Below are 26,124 nucleotides of genomic sequence, written 5' to 3'. Positions count from 1 at the left end.
TTCCTTCCGTCCTTCCTTCCATCCTTCCTTCCATCCTTCCATCCATCCTTCCATCCATTCATCCATCCATCCATCCATTGATATTAGCTGACGTGCAGATATATATCCGTTCCGGTGTATATGTTGACTAAAAAGTAACAAGAAGTGACGTCGAGGCCATTTCGTATCAGCGTCGCCATTAAACCATTTATCTTACTCCCCCGTCCAGCGCACTGTGAGGTCAGAGAGATTTTAACACGCCCGTTTTACACACCACGTATTGGAACTACTTCTGCACACATGAAAACATTGTACAAACGCCCTTTGTGTTTCCACCGGGAGCCGTGCAAATAATTCATTCATTTAATTAATTCACCTCGGTAACCTGAGGTAGTATCTGCCGGGGCCGAAGATTACAGGCTGCAATCCTTGGCTATGACTTTTGAAAGACGTCGGATTACATTTGCATTCGTAGCCTCATCTCTCCTCGAGTCAGCACAGTGTTGGATTTAACTGTCATAGGCGGGTTGGATTGTGGGTAATGAAGATCAAGATATCTTTGGTTCAGCTGCATCGATTTTTAAAAAAAAAATTTTAACTGTCCACTGAGAATCTGACAATGATAGAAATTCTAAATTAGGGAGATGATTTTTTTTTTTAGGGGAGCATCGTCATTTTATAATATTCGAATATCGATATTCTTTAACATGTTATATGTTAAAGAATATCTTGATATGTAGGATAAATTTGTTGATATCAACCTCAGAAATGAATACAGTGTACATATAACGTTACTGTATATAAAGTGTTGCTCAAGTGAGCAAAAATGGATTTCATTTGTTCAATCGCTGCACAAACTGTTTACAAGACTTCTGCCAACTGCAGGTTTTATGTCGTGCTGCATTAAATGTTAACATTTGCATTTTCGCAGGTGCGTTTATTAAGATTGAGTTCAGCTCCTGGTAAGATTTAAAATTCGGAGGTTTGCAACTCCACAGGCTACATGAGTGTTGAAGCTACTAAATTATTTACAGACAACATTGGAGACACAATATTTCTGCTTTTGATGCGCAAAAGTATTTTCTTTTGAGTACTGTAGTGGGAAAGTGCTCTAACACTTGTCTCACCTCCGTCCGGAAAGCTTGACGGGTCAACTGCCCCTCTTTTTTGAGTCTTTTATTTTAGAAAAAAAAAAAGTCTCCGGTCTCCCACAGGGACGGGGTTATTGGCTTTTCATCGACTGTATGTTACATGATATTTCTGAATAGCTGCAGCGTTCACAAAAGGTCAGTCATCTCAACGGCTCTGCTTCGATAACAACCGCGGGATGTCCTGTCGGGTGCACGGACAGTTTCATAACAGAAAGACCACTGTTCCCATCACACGCTGGAAAAGCTATTGTTGACGGACTGCTGAACAATCACTTAATCTCCCAGCAGTTATTCCAGAGGTATGAGAAATATTCTATGAAGGTAGTTTTCTTTGGCACCAGATAGCGCAGGCTGATAATGCAGCACAGCAATTAGGGAGCTTTAACTCTGGTGTTACAGGAGAGTCACAGTGTGTCCCAGCCACAGCTGACCGACATGCTTCAATGTCCAACACACTGAACTCCACCCTGCTGCTCACATCTGTGTCAAAATCAACTTAATCAGCCAAGTATGTTGACATACAGAAAGAATTTGACTGCGCTTTGACCTGCTCAGAGTATCCAGCCACTTTATACAGACATCAAATCGGCAGGAGGGCAAAAATACAGACATTTAAAACAGATTAAAAAATAAACAAGATGCACAAAGATAAGCACGTTTAATTAAAGCTAAATAGAAATATTACAAATAACTTGATCTCGGCGCTGCTTATGATTTCCCATTTTATTTCACAGGAACTGTAGCACAGTGCTGGAGGCTGTGTGGCTCCATGCCTTTGTGTATGTTTTGCCAACACTGGAGCCTCTCAGCCACAAATCCTCACAGACAATCGACGTACAGATGAACTTGGTGTTTATTGTTTACAGTCACTAAAGGCGCAGGCTTTAGAAAACTTCTGTCAGATCATTTAATCCATGGCGCTAATCGCCTTTCTTTCCATGGACACCCAGAGGGGCTGCTGGGAGGATTAGCAGTCACACATCCAGTTGGTTGCCAGTGATGGTTTTCCTCTTTACTTTAATTAACAAATGAAATACAAGCTGTCGTGGTTGCGGTATACAATGACTGCGGACGTCGCATTGTTTTCGGCTGCAGATACAACACTCGGCCAATTTACACAACCCCATTTTTATTGGAGATTAATCTGCCTTTTATTTTCTTGATGAATTACTTAATTAGTCGGTCCGTAAAATGTCATTAAATTGATTGAAAAAGACCATCGCAGATTCCAAAAGCCAAAGATGTTTTCAATTAGTCCAAAATCCTATCATCCAATGAACATATAAAATAGAATGATTTCTGGTAATAACTGACATGTACACTGATGGTCAGTCAAAATGTAGTTTTGACCAATCAGATTTTGAGAAGCAAACTGTGTTTTGCAGAAATTTGGTCTAGATACAGTTTCCTCCTTTATGTTTTCAGTGCGCTTTGCTTGTCTGTGTCAAGATTACGGGAAAAACTTCCGGCCCGACTTTTATTAAACTTGGTGGAGGGGGGTGACAGCAGGAAACGCAATCCATAAATTTTGTTTTTTTAAAAAGAATCAATTTGGGTGCAAAGTGGAGTCTGTGCTGATCACGTCAAGTCATGTTTTCATGCGTTCTCAGCCGGGATGAAAAACCACAGAAGGTGAGGTTACATGGACTGCTATGAGTTTTGCCAGGATCACACAGGTGTGTTCGATAAACAAGACAGCCGAGTTCATGTTTCCGATTGAATAGGTTCAAAACTGAGCAACACCAATATAATCTGAGCATCTTTTAAACGAAGCTACAAAGCCGAAATGCGATACTCCGACCGGCTAATTTGATAAGGTTTCTGGGGGCCGGGAAAGCCGTTCAGAAACTCCACCTTTCGCCGGCCATCCAAAATCGCTTCTCCCTCTGCTGCTCTACAACCGAGCAGCCGAACCGAGGCGGCGAGCTGCTGGATTCCTCTGGGCGGGTGACTCCCTTCTAGTGAAACTGATGAAAAATTCATCTCGCCAGGGTTCTGCTGTATCTTCAGCTCCCTGCAAAAAGCTTCATTAAATCAGCGATTTAGCGAGGCTCTACCTCGATTTCATTTCGAGCTCAAAAGCTACAGCTGCTGTGCATTTACATTTACATTAATATCCGTCGTGCATTTGCATCGACACTTTCCCTTCCGTACGTGCATTTTGCCCTTTACAAATTCCATTTATAACCCACGGGGAGCCGCCGCCGACCGCTGGAGCGGCGCTACGGTCCATGTGACAAACAACTGGGTAATTTAGAGGGGTTAAAGGCCGAAGAATCCCGGCAAATATATACGTGTGCCTTTTAAATGACAAGTATTAGCAGAGAGGGTGGAGAGGATACTTAACGTGGGTGGAAACCGGCATCAAGTGAGCTTTTTCGTTCACGGAGAGGGATTAGACGCCTCTCACTTAGAAAAAGGAGGCTGGATTCACTCCAGCCCTCTCCGCTTGTTGCTTTATTTCTCTCTTTCACCTCAGATTTTTTTCTTCTCTCTCATCCTCCTGCCTTTGATCCTTTCCCTGTCCATTCTTTCCTCACTGCTCTCGCTTCGACTCCTCCACGCTGCTTCTCATATTCTTTATGGCTGTGCGTCCCTTTTGCAAATGACAAAGTTCATTCATTCCCTCACGGAGATTGGAGTCTCAGTTCAACAAGGCAGAAAAGTTCAGTCGAGCTAAGCCCGTTAAGTCCTTTTTATCAGTTTGGGTTTATGCACAACTAATTTGCAATGACTGCCGTGTTTTGGAAGCTGGGACTTGGTTACTTCTGGCAACTTGAAAAGTCTGGGAATAACCCGTCCTCCCACCCAAAAACGACGACAATGGTCGATTGCTGAAGGGTGTTAAAGTGACTTCGATTTTATTTACGTTTGTTGCGGTCTGCGGTGGTTGTAGTAGTTAAGACAGGATCAAAGGAGGAACTCAGGTGAGTTTAATCAGTTACAAAGTCTGCGCGCGGAGGACGTTGATGGTGGATTAAACACAAGACTTTTCTTTTCTTTTTTTTTTAACCCCGAACCACGATCTTCTTCCTAAACCTAACCAAGTAGTTTTGGTGGCCGAATATAATCCAAATGTGTCCGTTTCACAACATTTACCACGTGGCTGTTATTGCTGCCGTGACGATGAAGGCACGGTGCCATGGGTCTGGTACTCTCCAACGCTCAAATGATCTATTCGGTCGTCTAGGTAGAGGATATGTCGGTCCTATGGAGGGCATTAAAAAAAAAAAAAAAAAAAAAACGCACATATACAGTACGTCATCGCGTGAGTCGGTGGTAAACAAACTATTGTGTCGTTCCTAAAGAGAAAGGTGACGTTTTAAGATACGAAGCCAAAGTTTGGAGCGTGAAATGATGCCAACCTTAAGCGTCCAGCACCGAAGTGCTAACCCTCCAATGAGGGCCTCGGGACTTCTCCTCATAAAAACCACGCTAGCTTCTGCATCAGAACGAAACTTTGAAAACGGTGGCAATTCATTTTCAGTCAAAGCACATGTCAACATTACATTACAAAACATTATGTCAACTTAAAGATTAGTCTGACGTTGGGGACAATTTTGAAAATGAATTTCAAGCAACGATGCAACTCCAGCTTCTCCCGTGTTCTCCAGGATTTACTGCTTTCCGTCGTCTTATTGTGAAAAGAAACAGAATATATATGAAGAAAAAAAAAAGGAATTTTAAGTTTTAAGCTCGTTTATAGACCAGAATAATTGACGATTCGGCCCTAATTTACTTGTTCCACTGTTAATGAAAACTGGGATATATTATATCATCGAAAAGCAGTAGTTTGCTAACGATCTATCTCTCTCTTCTTTAAGTCTTCTACTTTAAAGTCGACACCTTTCTCCAAACCACACACCGTCAGTCTTTTTCAGTAAAGCAAGCACAAAACTGAAGCGTCCATTTTTCATATTGTGACATCTCACCGCAGTGCTCTTATGTCGATCTTTTGTTTACTCCCATGCCAGCGTTTACAGTTTTCATCCTCTGGGAATAAAAGGGAATTTAAAAACACACCTTCACCGCAAGGTCACTGCCTTCTTTGAAACACACACACACACACACACACACACACACACACACACACACACACACACACACACACACACACACACACACACACACACACACACACACACACACACACACACACACACACACACACAGGACCACTAGAAGAAGTAAAAGATAATAGCTGAGCTTGGCTGGCTGCACTTATTTCCCTCCAAAAGGCGGGATTGTCTTACAGCTCACCCCGAAACACACAAAAGTGACTGACGACAGCCATTCTGTGACGGAGGAACCGACCCAGAAGCTGCAAACACACACTGACAAGCTGACCTACAAAGGAGACTTGTGTTTCCGAAGTTAGCAGGAACAGTTGTTCAGCTGTTTGACTTACAGCAGCGATGTTAAACTGCTATGAAGCAAGATAGTCAAGGCACACCTGAGGAAGACTCTCCATCAAATAATCCGGTGTTAGTAAATGTTTAAATAACAGCTATTACACACGCTTCTTTATAAGATGAGCTCCTTGTCAAACAGCCATAATAACTGGCTTGAAAGAAAAAGCCCGAAGCATCCTCCCATCAAGACAAATCTCATGCTTTGGAGGAGAGGCAGCGATCGCAAGTCTGTTTTGTGGTAAATTAAACCCAATTCCTCTTGGGGATATCTTCAGAAATAATAAAAAATAAAAAAGTAACACTGCATTGCAGAAGGAAACACCCCCATGTCTTTTGGGTCTTATTTTTGGAAGCCTAATGCCTCTGAGAAACCTTGCAGTCTCTGTCATCATAACATTATGAGTCACAGCCAGCGCTCGCTCCAGGTGTAGGTATGAAAGAACAACAGCTACATGCAGGTGTTTGATCGGAGATGGAATTATTTGTGGTTGTTTGTGACGTCTCCAGGACTAAGCTTTTAATAAGAACATGTCTGCACAGTGGCAAGAATCTTAAGTTTAGAAAATGTCGTCACCTGCTAATGCCAACAGGGATCCACTGTTGTTTTAGATTTTATTATGTCTCTCACATCTTTTACAAAATATCCACTTCCAGATTTGTATGAACCAAACACACACACACACACACACGACCAGAGGCCCTGCTTGCGCGTCACGCAGCTTTCATTCTTTGGAAAGCGTAAGGTACGAGATACAAATCCGACATGCGATGGGCTCTTATTCAGAAGGCAAAGCGAAGGATTTCTTCGTCGGCATATTCTTTTAAACCTCTTACTCCAAGCTCCTCCTGCAGGGATGCAGTTTTTTTTTTTCTGATTGTTCAACATTTACACACGGGGCTTTTTGATTGGTCTAACTATGGGCCAAAAAAAAAGGTGTGGAACCTCAGTTGTTGATGTTCATTAAGACAAAACTTTTTGTAGCTTCCAAAATCAGCCTGCGCGCATCACAGGAAAATCTGTACAAACTTTTTGTCCCTCGTACCGTTCAATTTTTCTTAAAAATGTTTTAAAGTAAAACTTTTTTTTTTTTTTTAATGCATCAAGTATTTCCAGAATCCAGGTTTCCAAGTTCTTTAGAGGAACCAGGATCCAAACGTGATGTCAGTCCTGAAATATATAACACAGGAATTCCTCCCGCTGTCAGACGTCCCCCAGTCTAAACCCAGAGAGAAGAGCTGGGGATTGAGGGGGCACACGCTGTCACAGTCGGGCTCTGGTTGTCATGACACAGCCCTGTCAAAAATGTCAACTTGGTGCTTCAGCTTGACAGACAGATTATTTCTTACAATAAATATGTTCTGCAGTTTGCTCCAGTTACACAAGTAAAGTTTCCATCCCAGACCCCCCCGTCCCCGTCCCCATTTTTTTAAGGGGTGGCAATCATTACACAGAGTTGTAATGAACGCATTGAGCGTGAAGTTATGTGCAAACCTTTAAAGCAACATGAAACAGTTCAAGTTGAAAAATAATAAATAATGTATTACCTTAATTACTTTCTGGTCCTGCAACACACTGTCATGATAAACAATATTACTGGGTGCGACTGTTGAATCTCTGTGTGTAATGTGAACGGATAAAGTATGACAACAACAATGACTCTAAAATGGGTCCCGTCAAGCTAGAAAGTCGTGCAGGCTCAGTCGCGGTACGACCCACCGTGCATGTTATTTTCATTATAGAAAAAACAACAATCTCCTCATGTGTTTGTTTTCTATGTGTTGTTGCAGATCTTATTGTCAAACTGGCAAAGGACAAGTTTGGAGCCATTCAGACGGAATATCAAAAGGTATGTGTGTGTGTGTGTGTGTGTGTGTGTGTGTGTGTGTGTGTGTGTGTGTGTGTGTGTGTGTGTGTGTGTGTGTGTGTGTGTGTGTGTGTGTGTGTGTGTGTGTGTGTGTGTGTGTGTGTAACGAAGTTACTGTTTTGCTGTGCCTTTCATTCACCTTGCTGCATGTTTTGTTTTGTTTTTTTTCTGCAGCAATTTATGATATAATTACAGAAGAAATGTGAGCTACTCTGTCGACCGTGACTTTTTCTACGGCGATGTGTTAATAGCTTTTGTTAGCCAAGGCAATGCCATTCATTTACTGGCATCCCATAAACCCAAAAAATAAAGTAATGGTAATTGCTTCTGGCACAAACTTTCATTTCTTTAATTTAAACAAAGATACATCATTTGAGTTGTTATGATGAATAACTTTGACTACCAAAGCCTCAAATCTAAATAAAGTGGCTATGCATGCCAGTTTTGAATTTATTTATTTTTTATACTTTTTTTTTCTCTTTTGGTGGTTCTGTTTCATCACGTTTGTTTGTTTTTTTATTATTATTTTTTCTTCGTTGTTCTGTGGCTTTACTCTTTCTTTGATGCTGCATTGCCTTTGTCTTCTGCATGCCCTCTTCATCCGATCTGGCCTCCTTCAGCCAGAGAACATAGTGCTGACACTTCAGGTAAAGTCTGCACACCGGACCTGCGGTCCAACCCCCCCCCCCCCCCCCCATCCCCCGTCTCATCGTGCTCCACTGTGCGAGTCACCACGGTTGCACAATTACAGCAAAAATATGAACCCTGTATAGTTTTACACACATTGGTCATATACCGCATACCGTAGCTTTAATTCTGATTATGAATAGATACGTGGTTAATTGTGCAGCCCGGTGACTTTCACCCGGCCATCCCATCCATCTCACAACCACCTTGGATTCCCCCCCCCCTTTTTAGCTCAGCCCAAACCGTAGCTCCTTTGTCTTATTAAACCACATCCTCATCTAGAGCTCTTCACATTCATGTCGGATGCTAACAATGCTGACGGGGTAACCAAAGCATAGTTGGAGTTGGAGTGAAACTCGAAGTTATAGCGAGAGAGGACTATCAGGGGATTCCACTTTGCACGAGTAGCATGAAGCATAACAATACATTCCTGAAATTCTGGCATCAGACCCGGCACCGAAAGTCCAAAATTGTTGACTTTTTGTACAGCCAAATCTCTAAAAACCTCCGCCTCTTGAATTTTCCCGACCGTAGCGATCAGCAGCGACGGCGCGTAAAAGTGTACCGAAGTGTAAACTCTGAAGAGCTCCGAATCCTTCGTCTCGCAGCAGCTTTAGCTGACATCTTACGCAAACCACAGCAAGCGCAAGACCACACGTGAACACGCGCGTAATCTACCGCATCGCTGACGCTGCCAGAAGATGTTACGCACCTCCAAGCACCGAAGTGGACCGCCGACATGCAGTCGAGTACTATAATTAGCTTTGGTTGTACATTTTTCACATTAAACATGTTGGGCATAATCACGAGGTCCACAAACTATAACAATGGTTTTAAGTTTTAGATTCTGCAGAGGAACTTTTCATTTATTTATTTACGACTGCAGTGTGTTCATCAAAGGCAGCAACTTCAAAGTGTCTAGACCAAACTTTTACAGAAGACAAAGAGGGACTTTTTCCCCAGCGTGATATTAAACAATGGACTCACAATGATAATATTGTGCAAAAGTGAGCTATTCGTTGCGTCCATCGTCATTCAAACTGGAGCTGCTAGCAGCAAAGTTTTGTAAAAATAAGCAAATCTATTTCTGATATCAGTTCGTTTGCCTACCAAATCAAAACCAAAGCGGTTTAGTTATTTTTTTTTTTTTATTTTTTAGAATTGGCTTCAACAGCCGTCTGTATGTCATAAATACAAATCAAATCGTGCCCTAAAATACCATCTTTATAGGAGATACTACGTAATCTCAGCTCGAACCGAAGCCCGCACACAGTAGATTTAAATATTCCAGCGTTGGTCAAAGGCTTACGTGGTGATTACACTCTTCACTTTTTCCTTCCCGCGAATCACAACGATATCGCCGAGAACACCGTTTCTCTCGGCGTTTTAAGGATCCAAAAGTGCTTCGCAGCTACTTAAAAACCAATTGAGCACCGTCGCCCGATGCCAACTTGAACCGCAATAACGGCTCAGACTAAGACTATAAGGAACACAAACAATCAGCCGTTAACACAATTCAGAGCAAATCCTGTCGCACATCTCAGGCATTTAGTTGGCTCTCGATGAGTTTAGGGGTAACAGCTTCTTGCTTGGAGGACACGTCGGCGTGCCTCGTGGCTGCTGCTGGCATTAAATCTGATTAAAGTTACACAAACGCCCGTCTTCTCCACTGTGACGTGCCTCCGTCACCCAGTTTGCTCTTATTGGGAAGGTCACCTTTTTCTTTTGGGCACGTGCCAAGACAAAGCTATAGTCCAAAAATAGTCACGGCCGCGGGAGCTTTGAAGAGTGGTGGTGGAAAAAAAAAGAAAAAGAAAAGAAAAAAATATATATATATATTTGACCTTTTTTTTTTTTAGGTGAAGATTTTTGCCCAATAACAAGCAAAGCCCAGAAGCAGAATGACAACGCGAGCATTCAGATTCGCACAACATCCTCAACAATGGGGCTGGCGTTGGTGCTTTCAGATGGCACACACGGACATGTACGCTCACACATGCTCGGTTTCTTTTTCTTTTTTTCTTTCCCTCTCAGCATCTTCAAAACTGTCTGATTTCCTTTTTTTCCCTTCCCTGTTTCCACTGACCCTGCAATCATCCATATGTTGACTCCTTGAGCTTCAGAAAGAACGTGATCTACAGACTTTTTTTTTTTTTTTTTTGTCCCCTTTCTACATCTTTGTAAATCATATTCTTGACACAGCCGAGCGCTTCAAGCCATCCAAACATTAGTGCGCCGGAATATGGATGGCGCCGAGATTTTCCAAATGCAGCGGAGAAGAAATTTCTGTCTTGTATGGCTTCAAAAGCTATTTCCTTTTGCCCTACCTTTGTACTCTCGCCGTGTTAAAAAGCTAAAGCCGCGGGTCCCCGGAGGATGCAGGGTCATTGACTTACGAGGGCGATTAAGAAGAGAGCGCAAATCAGCTGGGAGAGCAGTTCGTCCATTCGGGAGCAGCGATAGCGCCGGCGCTTTGATCCTTTCATAACGAGACGCTATTGAACATCATTGTGACATGTTACACATGGTGTGGGAATTACCAATCCCCTTTTCAATTTTGCCAATTTCCAAAGCCTATGTTGAGTGCAGTTAGAGATACGGGCAGATTAACTGGGAGCGCCGTGGTACATGACAAGAGGAGCGCGGGAGAGCTACAGAGGACCTGCCGACAAGCAGCGATTTTTACCTCCCCTCGATGTAGCAGGAGGAATTTAGAAGAAATCAGCTGGAGTCACCTTGAATATTTTGAATATTCAATCAAAATCGAGGATTACTGAGGCTTTGTCATCGCGGGATCATTCGGAGACAAGGCAGAATCTTAATTGCAACGTTACGATGAAACAGTCAGCATTTCCACACCTTCTCCTTAACAGACTCGCACATTTTAATCTTACCGTCCTTCGCCACAAGATGTACCGCTCTGTGACCCCTCAACACTCCTACTCAGCGTTTAACCCGAGCGGCCGTACTCTCAGATCTTCCCACAAATTGGGACCTTTTTTCTTTTTTTTCTTTTTTTTAAACCTGTGTTTTACTGTTGCCATGACAACAAAGATTGAACAACTTTAGGGGAAGTAGTAACCTTACCTAACCTGAGGCGATAAGTTTGGAAAACACTCCTGTGGGTCATATTTTTTTTTTTTTGGGGGGGGGGGGGGAAGAGTCGGAACAAACCACCTGTCTGGTCGTAGGTGGTAAGACGACGTACAGGTGCACGCAACTTCGTATGACATTGTTTCATGGGCGAAATAGAAAAATGAACCGTCGCAAAGATGCGCTTTATAGTTTTGGATTTGATTTTTTTGTTTTTTGTTTTTTAAGGCAAAAAGATCATGTTCACTCTATTAGCTAAAACTGCTGAACAGATGATGTTCACTTTTAGTTACTTTGCGATCATTTGAAATGGTTGTACTGAAGTGTATTTCAATATTTGATCAACCTTCACCAACATAAATGGAAAACATGTTACACACTTAACAAAGGGCGGATATATTACGCTGAATTAGTTTTAGCTTGGTGTCATAAGGCTGCAAACTCCTCACCCCCCCCCCCACACAATTCCTCTGTTGTAATGTGTTCAACCAAACCATCATTTTCCTAAAAATCTTATCCTGTGACAGAAAGCTCCCCACTGCCAAGAGATACCCTGACATTTTCCAGGGTTTCTTGACTTCTTCGACGATTAATAAATTGAAGCTGGCTGAGTGATACGCCTTTTTTTTTTTTTTTTTTACTGTCAAGCGCCACTGAAACGGGTATAATTATCTCACCTCTGGGGGCTGATTTGTCTTCTATAAAGCAAAACGTAGATCTTATTATTCAGTGCAAGTTTCTTTTTCTGCAGCGCTGGAAATGCCTTGTAGTCCATTTCTACCGAAGCGGGTTTTTCATCAGAAATGCCGTCTTTCCACCTTCATCAGAGAGAAAAAAAAAACAAAACCTGCACCACGGGGGTGACGTGGATAGGTCTGATTCCTTTGGATACGTTCCCCATCATCCTTTAATGTGTAGCTATCCTCCCGAGTGCATATTCCAGTTTGTTGAAAATTTGAAACGCTAAACAACCTTCAAGAACTGCTCTCTGGGAAAAGCCAACAGATTTTGTTTTCCGCTTGCAGTTTCAGCTCGCGCTGCGGAACAATAATCTGGTCCTCCTGATTTCTGGAGTCATTTGTTTTGTGTAATAGTGTAGTTAAGGAGTCGAGCATTGAACTGACTCTTGGCATTTAAGATTTGGAGAGAAAAGGATCCTCCTGCAGTGAGTAGTGTTACGCAATCTGTTTGTTGTTTATCCCACAAATCCCTTTTGGACAAAGAGTAGAAAGAATTTCCAGCGGTGGGATCCTACAAGATATTTTTAGATTTGTTGCTCATTTTATCCTTGGCCTCCTTGTGCGTGCCCTCCCTTCTTCTCCTGTACGCCTTTATTAATCTATCCTTTCTTCTCTCCCTCAATCCAAATTCTCCTCTTGCTGTTTTATCCACTCCCCCCCCCCCTTTTCTTTTTTTTTTTTTTGTGCCCTCCATTCCCCTCCTGTCTCTTTTCATCACGTTTTCCATTTTCACCTCCTTTTTCTCCTTTGTGTCCCGTTTCCCAAATAATTTGTCCCTCGTCCCCTCACCTCATTTCTCCTCTCATTCCCTCCCCCTCCCCCGCCCCCTCCCCACCACCGACCCCCAGGCGATCTACTACGAGATAGGCTTCCTGGTGTGCGCGACGGTGGGCCTGCTGTTCGCCGTTCTGATACCGATAGTCGGTCTCCTCTTCTGCATGTGCCGCTGCTGCGACAACTGCGGCGGCGAGATGCACCAGCGCCAGAGGAAGAACGCCGACTGCCGCCGCGGCCTGCTGGGAACGCTGCTCTTCTCCACCTCGCTGGTCATCACGTGAGTGTGACACATGCACAGATGACACTCGCGGGCAAAATACGTGGAAATCGGCTCGCGAGTTTACAGTGTTGTGCGCATGCACGTGAGGCAAAAAAAAAAAAAAAAAACACACACTGTACGTACACACACACACACACACACACACAGTCAGCCGCCTCCCCCATCCTCCCCCCCCCATGCTCTTTGCTATATATAGTAAAGTCATACTGTAGATTCTATGTGGCAGCACCCTTCATACTTGTGTTCACTCGAAGCACCGGTCACCACAATCTGCAGGGAATTTATACCGAAAGCTTTCCTTTCTCACTCCGGTGAGAATCCCTCGTCACGTCGACACACATTCACGCCAACAAATCCGAGAGAAACCGGCGACGCACTTCAGAATCGAATCATAATTTTTGCGTGACGAGAAGCTGATCTCCTCGGAGCCACATTTTCATCTTCACCTTCGTATTGTCGTTGGTATTTCTTTAAAAGTATTAGTTATACCTATTGCATCTTCCTTCAGGGTTTTATTATATTACCGCTCCAGCTGTCGCGTCTCTATTTTATGTGCACATTTTAAGCATTAAGCTGATGATATTCTCCAGTGAGAATGCAGTGGGTGTGGAGGTAGATTTACTTTCTATATTACTAATGCTTCAGACCGCAGAAACTGGAATTAATTGTTGTAATCTGGGATTTTAATACATTATAAATCCTTTTTTTTTTTTTTTTTTTTTGTAAGCCTGGACCCTCACGAACCAAACCTCCATCAGTAGCTATCAAGCGACTTCAGACTTGCTTCACAATGCGGGGCTCCACTTTATACTCAGAAAATAGATGTTTTACGCAAGTTTTATAAAAGAAAAGTGTATGCGAACAGGGAAAAAAACGAGTTGACTGATCTCCAGGGAAAAAAATGAATATACTTAAGATATTAAGTTAAAAAAAACAAATGTTCAGTCATGCTTACAAATGTTTCAGACAGACTTGTACAAAGACAACATACAACAAAGTCCTTTTTAGGGTTTATGGTCCATTTCATTCTCTGGACCAGTTCAAATGTAAAAAAAAAAACCTCAAAAAATGTAAGACGTCCTCCCGGTATTTAACAAAAAGGGAGACGGCAGATTGTTTTTGGGGTAAATTTCCTTAATATCGGAGAGATACCATCATCGAAAGTAAGAAATAGAAAAAAGCATAGAGGGAGGCTTTGAGATTTCAGCTCAAATTGAACGTGATGATGCGAAAATGATGGAAAACCCTGGAATAAGCTGAAAAGGCTTTGTTTTTTTTTCCTGTCCTCCTTCTACACGTGCGCCTTATTACATCGTACGACTGTCCCGTACCTCGGTGGAACTCATCTCTTAGAAAATGGCCCGGAGGAAACTCAAATCCTCTCTACTCCACTCCGGTTCACAGTCTCAGCAGCGCAAGAAGCGGTAGCCGCCGGGGGATGTTAGCCACAGTACATTAAAAAAAAAAAAAGTTTTAGGAGGGCTGCCGTTTGCCTCTTGTGCTACACTAAAGGGATCTGGAAGTGTACTTAAGTTTGATGCTCTTTGACATTCTGTCTTCATTGGAACGAAGCAGGGGGGGTGGGGGTGGTGGTGGTGGTGGTGTGGGGGGGGGGGGGTTATAAGAAATTCCCCGGCAATATCCTAGCGGCCCAGACGCGGGAGTCTGAGAGCATCCTCACGGCTCTTATTAAATCTCCCCAGCTACCAGCCGAGAGATGCTGCACAAGCTCTAATGAAGCAATTACAGGCTGGCGAGGGATGAGTTGCCGAAGCCCAGACTGCTTTTTTTTTTAATTTATTTATTTTTTAGCGCCGCGAGGAAGCTGACAGCCGGGCAACACGGGAGCGGCAGGGGTGACATTCATTTACGCAACAGGTGTTAAAATTGGATTACGAGTAGTATTAAAAAAAAAAAAAAAACAACAACGACACAGAAGGGTGTTTTGAGTGTACTGAAATGGCCGAAGTTGTTGGAAAATGACACGTTTTGTAACCGCGTGAAACAAACGGGTCAAAGTGGCGCGTTAATGTGCTGATATTTTGGCCATTTATGTTTAATGTTAAACAGTCGTCGTTTGGGGAGTTTGCACAGGATTGTCCGTCGATCGAGTCGGTGACATTTAGATCTTTTATTGGAGAAGATTTATGGAAGATTGGGTGTTCATTTATGAAATACGAGTGGAATCGAGGTCGGGTCGACTGAATGTATTTTTCACGGGGAGTCAATTTCCTTGAACGCTACGTACCGTTTATGGTTGCGATTTCCCCCTTTTTGCATGTTGTGACGGAAGCCATTAATGCGGGATGACGAGAATCATCATCCTGACGTGACTGCGTGCATCAAACTTGAGTTTTTATTAAGCGCTTTTTAATCGAGATGAATATCATGCACCATAATAGAGCCTAAAAATACCTTCGATGTTATTTACAGGGAATATAAACCAGCCTGACACCCAAGCACACAGATTGCATTGTCAAAACGCCACCTGCCATGTTGGCTTACGGGCTTATCGACTGCCAGAAATGTCGAACAAGACTGTGACTGTTGCCAGAAGACACCAAACTTTTTGAGTTTAACCGATAAGACATGCGCTGCCCTCCTGAAATAAAATCTGCACATGCATTGACAGGGTGGAGAGTTGCCTCGAAATAAAGCTCATCGATAAATAGCGCAAGAAGATGGCATACGTCGATTACACCAAATTTAAAGGAAGTGCCGCAGAGATGCATTTTATTTATTTTTTTGCCCGTGTTTAGAGGCCTTTTATCCAAATTTTCCAAATATATGACAACTGCTGACAACAGCCGGCTACCGACAGTGAACTCAGTGATCATAACGAGAAAGTGAAGCAGCGGACCAGAACGAATGTAAAGGTTCGAAAAGTCAATGTGTGTTTCTGGCACCCGAAGCCGACGGCAACTTTTTGGGATTCAACGTAGCGTCGGAAAAGAATTACACGGTGTCACTGTGATGAGGACGGACAACAACACAAACATGAAGGATTGGTATTTGTTGTCTGACAGAGGTGCCGGGGGGTGGGTGTAAACCCACTAAACAAAAAGGGTACAGCTGAAACATCACAGCGCAGAGCAGAAGCATTAAAGCAGATCTCACGGTACTTTTAAGTCTCCTGAAGTTGGCATAAGAAAAGCTGAACGCCTCATTTCACTCTCGTCACAGAAATCTTTCTCCACACACTCGTCTGAGTTCGTCAGCACCTACCGATAGCAGTTGTGCTCACTCGATGAAATTGTTGAGGCGTTTAAGGGATATCTGTAAATCGTAGCCGCAGAAAATAACCCGGGTTACACTTCTGCTGCTGGAGAAAATGGATTTTCTAAAATTGGTATCGAAAAAAAAAAGAAAAGAAAGTATCGTGTTGTCGGTGTGCGTGATCGAATCTACCAAACACACACAGCAGCAGCAGCAGATGTGAAGATCTTGTAACGGAAGTTCAATCTGTTCCTCGCCGCGGGTCTTTGAATGTTGTACGTTACAGGCAGGAGAACTTTGGAATAGCTTGGTGGGATTAAATATGATGAGAAGATTTTTGTGGAATCAATCAGCGCATTTCGTAATAAATCAAGCAGAACCAGATTACAGGGAATTTTTCATTGGCGCAGCTGTCTTATTAGCACTTTTACCCAGGTTGAATTAGGTGAATGTCGACTGAAATCTAAATAAGCGTGAGCTGATTAACAAGGCCTGCGCAAATTGTCAATTACTGTGGCGTGTAAATACATTAAGACTCATTTCTATTAGAGCTTTAAAGGGAAGGATGAGTGAGAGGAACAAAATAAACATGTTGGCAGTAGTGAAGTGTGTTAGCATTCCCCCCCCCCCCCCCGCTCAGTCAACAGCCAATTAGGAGTCAAGTTTACAGTGCGATGGACTGTTATAACGATGCGGCAACAAATGAATGCGCATTAATAGCTTCTGTGATGGTTTGCATTTTGTCAGACGGAGGAGGCCAGCTTAAGTGAACCTAAACATTTAGTTTTTAAAACGCGTTGACTCGAGCGTTGTGAGGTTATTCTTCTGTTTTTAATTCCATCAGCGTCCGCATGTCGAGCTCGGTCATGCGGGTTTAAACGCGTCGAGCAGTCCAGACCTTCCCGTAGCCAAATTGTCAAAAAACAACAACAACAACAACAAAGAAATAAAAGAAATGCACGGTAATATCCGACACCTTGTCTGCAAACACAACAGCTTCTCAGCCCAATACACCGGGAGATGCGCGTGTGTCGATGTTGTTAACATGTCGTGTGTTGGCTCACATGCGAGCGCTGTATCACCCCCCCTCCCCCCCAAAAAAATAAATAAATAAAAAGCGGCACGTTGCATCACGTCTGCCAGCTATCGTAAGGCCACACCGTGCATTATTAAAAGAACAGCAGGAGCGATGTCCGTCTCCACTACTCAGCTCTGATGATACCACCCCCCCCCCCCCACATGGATTTATCATAATAAAAATGACAGACAGAAGATCCTCCCGTCGGTTCCGGCCAAGTGGAAGAAGACCCCCTTGCCTCATGCTGTTACCCAGCATGCACTTCAGCAGTCTATTTCAGTCGCTGGGTGTCCGAGACTATTAACACAAAAAGGGCTTAATATTATGGACTTGGTAATCCATGTTAATTATATGGGGGGGGGGGACGTCTGAAAAATGATAATTCATGGATCGTGCACTCTAAATCTCAAAACATTCAATTTAGATTCGGAGGAGGTTCGTCCTTAAATGAGATTATCCGACCTGAGATATCTGGAAGCTTTCTTGCCACGACTTTAAGGCCAAAAACATTTTCCCCCCAAAAAATATTAACCTTGAAAAACAGCACAAGTAAAAACTAAAATACAATTATGATTTACTGGGGGGGGGGGGGGAAGCAATCTATACTGAGTTTTGGTAGCTATTAGATCAAACATCATGGAAACGTCATGGAAAAACAGCCAGTGCACAATTGACATAAACAAGTTTAGGATTTATATCTTTCAGGCGAAAAAAAAAAAAAAAGAGAAGCAACATGTTGCAATCATTTCCAACGGAGCTGTGCAGCAAATTGCAAGTTCTGAATTAAACATGTCATATAATATTTGTGTACACCTGTCCACAGATGGAAGAGAATATCCTTTGAAGTCTCAGTGATTTAGATCGGGCCAACACGCTGCGCCTTGAAACAGGAGCAGGTGTGAGAAACGCCTGCAGGCTGTGTTCAGTCATTTTTTTTTTTTTTTTATTTCACTTTATTTCCCTCAAACGGCATCTTAATAAATATGCCAAGACAGTAAACTCGTAATATCTGACCACATACCAGTCCAGGGGCAACTGACTGTTTCGCCATACAGCTTATTTCCTATTCAGACGCCACTAAATTCTTCTTTGCTAGCCAAGACTTATACCCCGAAAGTTACTCCTGTTTTGATGTTTTAGTTTACTCTTTTGGAAGAAAAAAAAGAACAACTCTCTATTAATGAAATGCTCACAGAGTTCCACTTCTGTTTATTTGACATGTTAGATATTAACGTTGAATTTCTGCTGAATTCTTAATGAACTGACCCAATTAATAAGTAGAAAACAAACTCTTTTTTTTTTTTTTATCACTGGTCCACTTTTTATTGGAGCAAAGACCATTGAGGGGACAGTAGCTTACCAGACACAGTCTAAAGACAAACAATATTACAGACAAATAAATCTAGAAATGCAATCCCACCAGACTAACTTTGTTAAACTCAACATTTTTTGCCGAACTCAGGTCAAAAACTCTGCTCCTCACATGTATTATTCGTTAGATACGTCTTCGATTGGGAACTCATTTTGGGATTAAGTTGTTCAATTTGAAAGTTTGACGCTCATTTGATATTTATTGAAAATACAAGTTGACATTCAGACCTCCGTTGAACTGTTTTTCATTGCGGAGAATAACCGGTAATTCTGGCAGCAATCAACTCTCTATCTCCTACTTACTGCTGACACAAATACATAAACATGTTCTCGCTTTCTCTCAGATGCGCACTCGCACAAAAACAAGCACGCAATTAGTCACTTCAAAACACACACACACACACACACACACACACACACACACACACACACACACATCCTGTTCCTCCTGTAACCCGCACATCGCTCAGTTAACAGCCTCCGTGGGGAGTCGTCACAGGCAGGGTTATTTTTGGGGGGATTCATTAATAGCGTGATGAGCTTTAAGTTCGCTCTGCCATAAGAGAAGCCACGATAACAATGAAGATGTCACTCGCTGACTAAATGTCAGGCTGCTGGGAGGGTCCTCACGGAGGAGGGGCGAAGGGGGAGGGAAGGGGGAGGGAAGGGGTTCATCTCCAGTTCTGGAGCAGTTACAGCCAGCAAATATGTAAAATTAAACTCAACTCAAAATGCCCGTGGGAAAAGTGGGCGTGGGCGGCGGCGCGAAAAGTAACAGGATTTGACGGGGGAGAGGGAATCAAACAGAAACACTTCTTAAAAATAAAACGTCGAAAGAAATTCAGGAACAACACCGATCGAACGTGGGCAATGAACCAATATGCGTAGAGAAGGTACAGGGAGACACCCGGAGAAGTGTGCAAATGATTTAGTGTTGCTTTAATGTCAACGGAAGAACGCGAGCTTCGAGTTGACCTTTCAACACCGCCGTGGTCTTCAGTTCTGTTCGGTTTCACTTTGGTTTCATTCATTTCATCCTCCAGTACGGTCTCCGAGCTTATGTTTGTCTTCGTCGCAGACCGGAGTGCCGAATAGGGGAACTCAGTATGTTGTTATTTCTGCGTTTGTGTTTTGACGAAACGGTGTCATCACCGTTCCTGTCGTCTTTTTTTTTTCAGCCCGTTTCTGCCGCGTTTCAAAAGTCCTAAAAAAAAAAAAATGTATTTCCCCAGAAAACGAGACGCGTGTTTTCGTCACTGATTGGTTGAGATTTTTCACTGACCCGAAAGTGACTCCAACCAAACCATTAAAGCAATTACATTAACATTTCTCACACAGGCCGAGGAGTTGTTACATCTGATTGTCAGTTTCTCTTTTTTTTTTTTCTGGCTGCTCCTGTCACTGTCTCTTCTGGCTCTGACGCACGAAGACGACATCTCCGGTCTGAAAGCTCCGGTTGGGCTCGACTATTTTTTTTTTTTTTTGCAACCTCAGAAAAACAGCCGTCGGCGAGCCGCCGCACCGGCCCTGCACGAATCACCGAGAATAGCTTTTATACCTCACACGGTCCGTGCATTTAAACGGCCGCGCGCGTAGACGCCACTTCCTCGGTGACGGCGGCGCGGAGACCTGCGGACTACTGATGCGGTGACGTTGAGAGCAACGCCGACGCTGCACTGAAGCCTCTCGCACCGAAACCGCGCAGCCGCTCGCGCAAATAAAATATCGAAGCCTGACGCTCAACGTGGCAAATAGATGAATCTGTCCTTTAAAAGAGGTTCGTTGTTGTTGTTGTTTTTTTTAACCCTTTTAAAACTTCAATGTTATTTTAAAACAGCCTTAGCGTCGATACAACTGCGGCTATTTTCCCACAACACAACTTGTCTTTGCTCCCTTTCTCTTCTATTGATTGTGCCTGAAGCTTTTTTTTTTTATTTTTTTTTTTTTTATAAAGACGTATATATAAATATTTTGTAATTGCGTGCGCGGTTGCTTGTTATACGTTTTTTTTTTTTTTTTGGTTAATAAACTAGCACAAAGAAGCCGCACACACAGCTCAACACAAAAACGACTGCCGAGCTAATTAACTGGAAGAATTTGTTGTCAGAACTTGCGCTGCATCCTGTAATTTATCCCGTCTCCTGGAGAGACCTCACTCCCACTAATCATTTCTAATTCTCACTCATTTCTGGTTTATAGCTGAAATCCATTTTATATTTCACTAATTGCGTTTTGTTTTTTTTTTTTTCTCATCCCGGGGTTTCTTTTACGGTCTGTGGAGTCTTGTAGCGTTGCGACGCTACAAATCAAGACGTGGAATACGAGAATTACAGTGAAACTAATTGATGTTCTCAGCTTGGTCGGCGCTTTCTTGAGAATCCATTGGAGCCATTTGTGTTACAATAGCGATGATATGGCACATTGTTGCACAGGAGAGAAAACGATGTTTAAAATAAATTTAAAAAAATTAATAAAAAAGGCAAAGCTCCCGGGTGCGGTGATGTGGTTTACAGCCAAGAGGTGCTCTCTCTCTGTGTCTCGGGGACGTTTGGCAGGGAGGATTTATAACCCAGAAATAGCCGCAATTCTAATGCAGATCGATCTGTCTTTCATTTCTTTGTGTCAGTGTCTGGTCAGCGGGGCGAGGAGGGAATATGAAGCCAGCAGCCAAAATGATTGGGAGTTTTGGCGGTGATAGGTTTTCTACCCCGCCAGCCACTTTGACCAGTAATTAATCAATGCGATTAAAGCTGGTGGTGTGCTTTCCACAGCTACGCTGGCGCTCTAGTACTGGATCTTTGGAAAGTACCTTCTTTGATTGTAAAGGTGCCCACGCAGATACAACCAGCCTGCTTTTCAACCACAAGGAGGCGATGTACTGGGATATTGAGAGTCCACGGCGGTCTAACAAACGTGAACATGCTGTAGACTCAATGGACACTAATTTATAGCGCGACAAAACTCCCAAAAAATTAAACTGGAAAACTCTTAAACTTCATGTTCTTCTCCAGAGCGGAATAATTAAAACTAAAATTATAGTTGATTAAAGTGTACGTTTGCTGAATGTGTTACGAAGTTAGTATTTACACAGTAAATAACCCGATGTTGGTATTTCATCATCATTCATTCCTTGACATGCGTCGTTTTCTTTTGGACAGCTGACATTTATTTTTAAATCCCACCATTAATATTTGCTTGAAAGGTTCATTAGTTTTTAGAACCTATGCCTACCCAGGAATGGTTTACTGAGCAAAACAAATGTCCTACAGGTAGAGGACATTTAACCGTTTTGATGTCCTCGTGTCTGCATCACTCTTTTATAAGGGCCGGTTCCAGTGGGATTTATGCTAGTTATTTAACTTTTACAAATTAAGATTCACGGGTAATTTACAGATAAGGTACTTGCTGGGGTTCTCAGGTGGTTCCATTCATCAATGCACTTTTCAGGAAATTAAAAATTGATGTTCCAGTTGGCATACTGCCACAAAATCTGTTTATTTCGCACTCATTTTGCGTTACTTATAACCATGGAAGAGGCATATTTCAACAAACTCGGCGAGCCGCTGTAATAAATAAATTAAAGTGCTGTCAGCTGTCGGAAAAATACCAGCACAAGCTGTTGTTTGTGGTAGAAAAACACTTTTCTTTTTTCGAAAAAATGATTACTTTTTTTACGAATGAATTACTGGAAGTGTAATCATAAAACTGCCTTCACTTTGGTGGATGCTTTTTTTGTTTTGTTTTTTTGGTCATATGGCAGTTCTGCAGTTTGTTAGTGTATTTCAGTGACCTTCTGTGGCTCTTTGCACAACCCCGAGCCCCAGAGGCTGCTTGGCTCCCAGTTTGGTATTCACATCATCTCTGCACTGTTTACCGTGGAATTAATGGTCTGTTGTCTCCCATTAACTTCCTGCAGCCAGTGCTTTGAATGGAACGGACAGCAACTTACACAACCTCCTTATGAGGAGGGAAAAGAACAGAGCGCCGTCTTTACTGGGTTGTCGTGCTCGGAGCAACAACAAAAAAACAAAAAAAAAAGGCCCTGGAGTCAGAAACTTAAGTATTCGTTGTCTGGTTAAATTCTTTATAGGACACAATGCTGCTCTGGGATGTGGGTTTCAGACTGTGACCTGGCGAGCTCCGAGGAGAGAAATAAAACACCAGATAAAAAGGATGCAACAATGGCTACTTGAGGGGGGAAAAGGGCAGTTTAATGGGTTGAAAACAAAGCGTACCAGAGGCTTCACTAAATAATATGCTTCATGAATTAAATAGGGGCTAAAATGGAATTTAACAGTTGCGAGTTTTTACTAATTAATAAATAAGGAAAGGTGTCTTTATGAAATTTAACAGCGGCTAAATAGGATAAAGTGACTACTCCAATATGTGTATCACTGCCACAGAAACACAATTATTTACTTCATAATGTGCAAGAGTTTCTGTCCAGGTAAATAAAGTTTGTATGTGTACATTGTTTAGAAGTTACACTTTTCAGTCAGCAGATTTATTAGTTCTCGTGAGCTTTTCTAGTCATTCAGGTCGGGGTTGGCACACAAAAAAAAGTCATAATTAAAGATTGAATATGAAAAGTACAGAATCTTTTTCTAAAAAAACAATGTTCCCTTATACACGTGTCCACTACACTACCTGCATCGCAGGTCTTCAAACGATACCGGAACAAAAGCACATCATGCATCTTATCCATTTTGCCAGCAATATTGCAAATCATTTTAAATCTCTACGTTTTTTTCGTGTTGTGATTTTTCTTATCGAGGGATACTGCAGGGACAATAGAGGACCAGATCTGGCAGTGTGAAACCAGGGAGGGGCTGAAAGGCGACTGTCCCAGCCTCGCAACTACAATCGCGCTGAATGCAGGCCATTGTTGGGAGTTTGTAAAAGCTATGGAGCCACCAGACCATGTAACACTCAGTACCCAGCCCCCAGTAGTGGCCTAGATTCTGGTGGGGGTGAGGGGGGGGGGGGCTGCACTAGTTCGATGCTCTTCTTCATCTGCCGTTTGTGGGCTTTTCCACCCTGAGGGGGAAGGTTTCATGTGTCATTTGGCTTTTGCTCAAACAGGAATTAGAGGCCTTTTTTTTTTTTTTTTTTCCACAGTTGAGAGGTAAATCGTCCTCCTGCTGTGTTTGCATTGTCCCCTGTGGTCCAAAAGAGGCACGTCATCAAAAAAAACAAACAAACAAACAAAAAAAACAATATCCATGAAGCCATCCAGAGTAGTGGGTCAGTTTAGGAGCTGCTGATAGCGGAGGAACGTGATGATGCAGCACGACAGACCGGCGGCTCAGTTTCTCAGTGTCCAATTGAATCGATAAATGGCTTTTGTTTTTGTTTTTTTTAAAGGCCAGTAGCCATTTTTAAAGGGCAGATATTTTGTAAACAAAGAATGATTGACTAAATATGACATAATTCTATACAAAAGTTTGGATTCAATGAATTTCAGCGTTATGTCACAGCTCTGCTTTTCAGCAAGTGTTTTAGAGAAAAAGTCCATTTTGGGAAGGAGACTCAGTATGCATGAGTCAAGGGAAAAATTATTTAAATATGTATTTTATGCTTTAAGAATAACATATGATATACTTCAAACTTCAACCTTCTCTTTGCTGCTGTCGTACAAAATTGATGTCTCTTTTTTTTTTTTTTTTTTTTTAAGTTTAATGGCATAACTCATAAAAAGCTTTTCAGTTTATTGGACTGTAATATTTCTCCTGTTGCGTGCGATATAAAAGACATCATTAAGTTTGAGGTGAAACGAAGGTGACGCCACAGGGGGCATCGAGTCTTTACCGGCAGTAGGTGGCGTGTTTCCTGTCGCCTGCATTCAGACGCTGTAAGAATCAGTGAGAAAAAAAAAAGAAAAGGCTTTCCTCCAAGAAATTCAACACACAGCAGCGCTCATCTATTTTAGCTGTTATTCTCTGGACTGCCTCGCTTGTCATTTCGAGTTTGTTGTTCGCTTGAACATTTTGCATTCAAACACAAATGCATGTGGGGTTTTTTTTTTTCTTCTGTCACTTTTATCTACTTGTTGTATTCCCTCACTTCTGAAATGACAAATCAAAACTCTGAAAGGACACGCGAACTAAACCGAATGTAACCCCCGACCAAGGAAGGTGAACGGTCATGTAGTACACAGCGCCCCGGCATATTTTTTTTTTTATTTTTACTCAAAGAGTCTTTGTTCGGCCACAGATTCCAGTGACCTTGCTGGACACCAATGGGGAGAGGGAATGAGCGAGAGACAAAGGGACGGAGAGGGAGGTGGGTAGAGGGAGAGAGAGAGAGAGAGGGGGAAAAAATAAAAGAGAAGAGAGGGAACTGAGGGCAACAGAGGAGACGGAGGAAGAGGGGGGGGAAAAAAATGAAGAGGGAGGGCGCTGTAGGAAAATGAGAGTGAAGTGTGGAGCTTGAGAGGTAGAATGGTCAGCGGAAAACAAAAAAATAAAGATGTCTGCGCGTTGGGCGATATAAAGACAAGTACAGGTGGAGGGAAAGAAATAGATGAAAAGAGACCGAGACAAACATGAGGCATGTTAAGAGGAAAGTAGTGGCTTTGGCAGTGAAGACGCAGTGAGACGAGCAAAAGAGAAGGGACGAGCGGGTAATTGTAAATTTGTGGATGTAAAAAACTAAATAAAAAGGGGGGAGGGGGGCCGGCAAATTCATGAAACTTTGCCCTCGAGAGTGAGCCAGAGAGGATACAGAGAGAAAGCGTTTGACAAAAGGCTTTTGTGGTGAATGTGGCCATTTTGAATCTTCCCCTGGTTACGGATGGCTCCGCTTCACTGTGTCCCAGCCCAGTTGTTTGGCCTAGATTCTCATTAAGTCTGCACTTATACCACGACCGTGTTTACTCTACGACGACCGTCGGGCCACTCACTATTTATGGCAAACGTCATCGCAATTTCCACCAGACGTGGAGCAGCTCGATGCCATTAGAGATGAAAAGAGTTTCTCTCCCGGAGCAAAAAAAAAACAACAACAAAAACATGATCCGATAATACATTTTGTTCTTTAAAAGGACCACACTGGTGTTTTTGTGCATTTTAAAACAATTTTTTTTTTTTAACATCCTAACTATAAACTGTATACAAATAAGATGTGCCAAGAATTCTTCCAGCACCAGAACGGTCTCCGAGCTCATTTTCTTGGAAGATGCTCATTAGTTCATTTTTAGTGAGATGCTGAACAGAAACGGACTAATTTTCCTCATTATCATTATCAAATCATCTTTCTTCCAAAAAAAAAAAAAAAAAAAAAAAAAAGAAGCAACTAATTCTCCCATTTGAGCTGCAGGGACCAGCAAATATTTCTCCCTAAATGACTTGGATGAACTTGTTATTGCCTCACTGATTTAGCAACACCCCAACATTACTTTCCAAAAGTAGAAAAAAAAAAAAAAAAGGGGGGCTATAACCTTACGTGAGTAAGTGTTCAGAGTTACGTCACTCGAT

The 26,124-nt window shown here is 42.5% G+C and overlaps 1 protein-coding gene across 14 annotated transcripts in view; it reads left to right on the top strand.

The window, feature by feature from the left end:
- prom1a (prominin 1a) overlaps window positions 1-26,124 on the top strand; it is a 71,871-nt gene that overhangs the window by 16,060 nt on the left and 29,687 nt on the right. For 9 of the 14 annotated variants that reach the window (XR_011311031.1, XR_011311028.1, XR_011311029.1 and 6 more), the window contains exons 2-4: window positions 7,331-7,389; window positions 8,028-8,054; window positions 12,776-12,981. Coding sequence is in view for 10 of the 14 variants with exons in the window: in XM_069701704.1 (XP_069557805.1) it covers window positions 7,331-7,389; window positions 8,028-8,054; window positions 12,776-12,981 (292 nt within the window). In the remaining 4 variants the exon portion in view is untranslated. The remainder of the gene's footprint in view (window positions 1-7,330; window positions 7,390-8,027; window positions 8,055-12,775; window positions 12,982-26,124) is intronic. The other 5 variants (XM_069701712.1, XM_069701707.1, XM_069701710.1 and 2 more) reach the window with 1 other exon arrangement.

This window comes from Brachyistius frenatus, unplaced genomic scaffold (genome assembly GCF_029030835.1).
Source record: "Brachyistius frenatus isolate BFR_SWC_R1_liver_20210118 unplaced genomic scaffold, ASM2903083v1 Contig_38, whole genome shotgun sequence".
Taxonomy (NCBI): Eukaryota; Metazoa; Chordata; class Actinopteri; family Embiotocidae; genus Brachyistius; species Brachyistius frenatus.
Note: the sequence above shows the minus strand (reverse complement) of the source record. Positions and strands in the feature narration are given on the sequence as shown.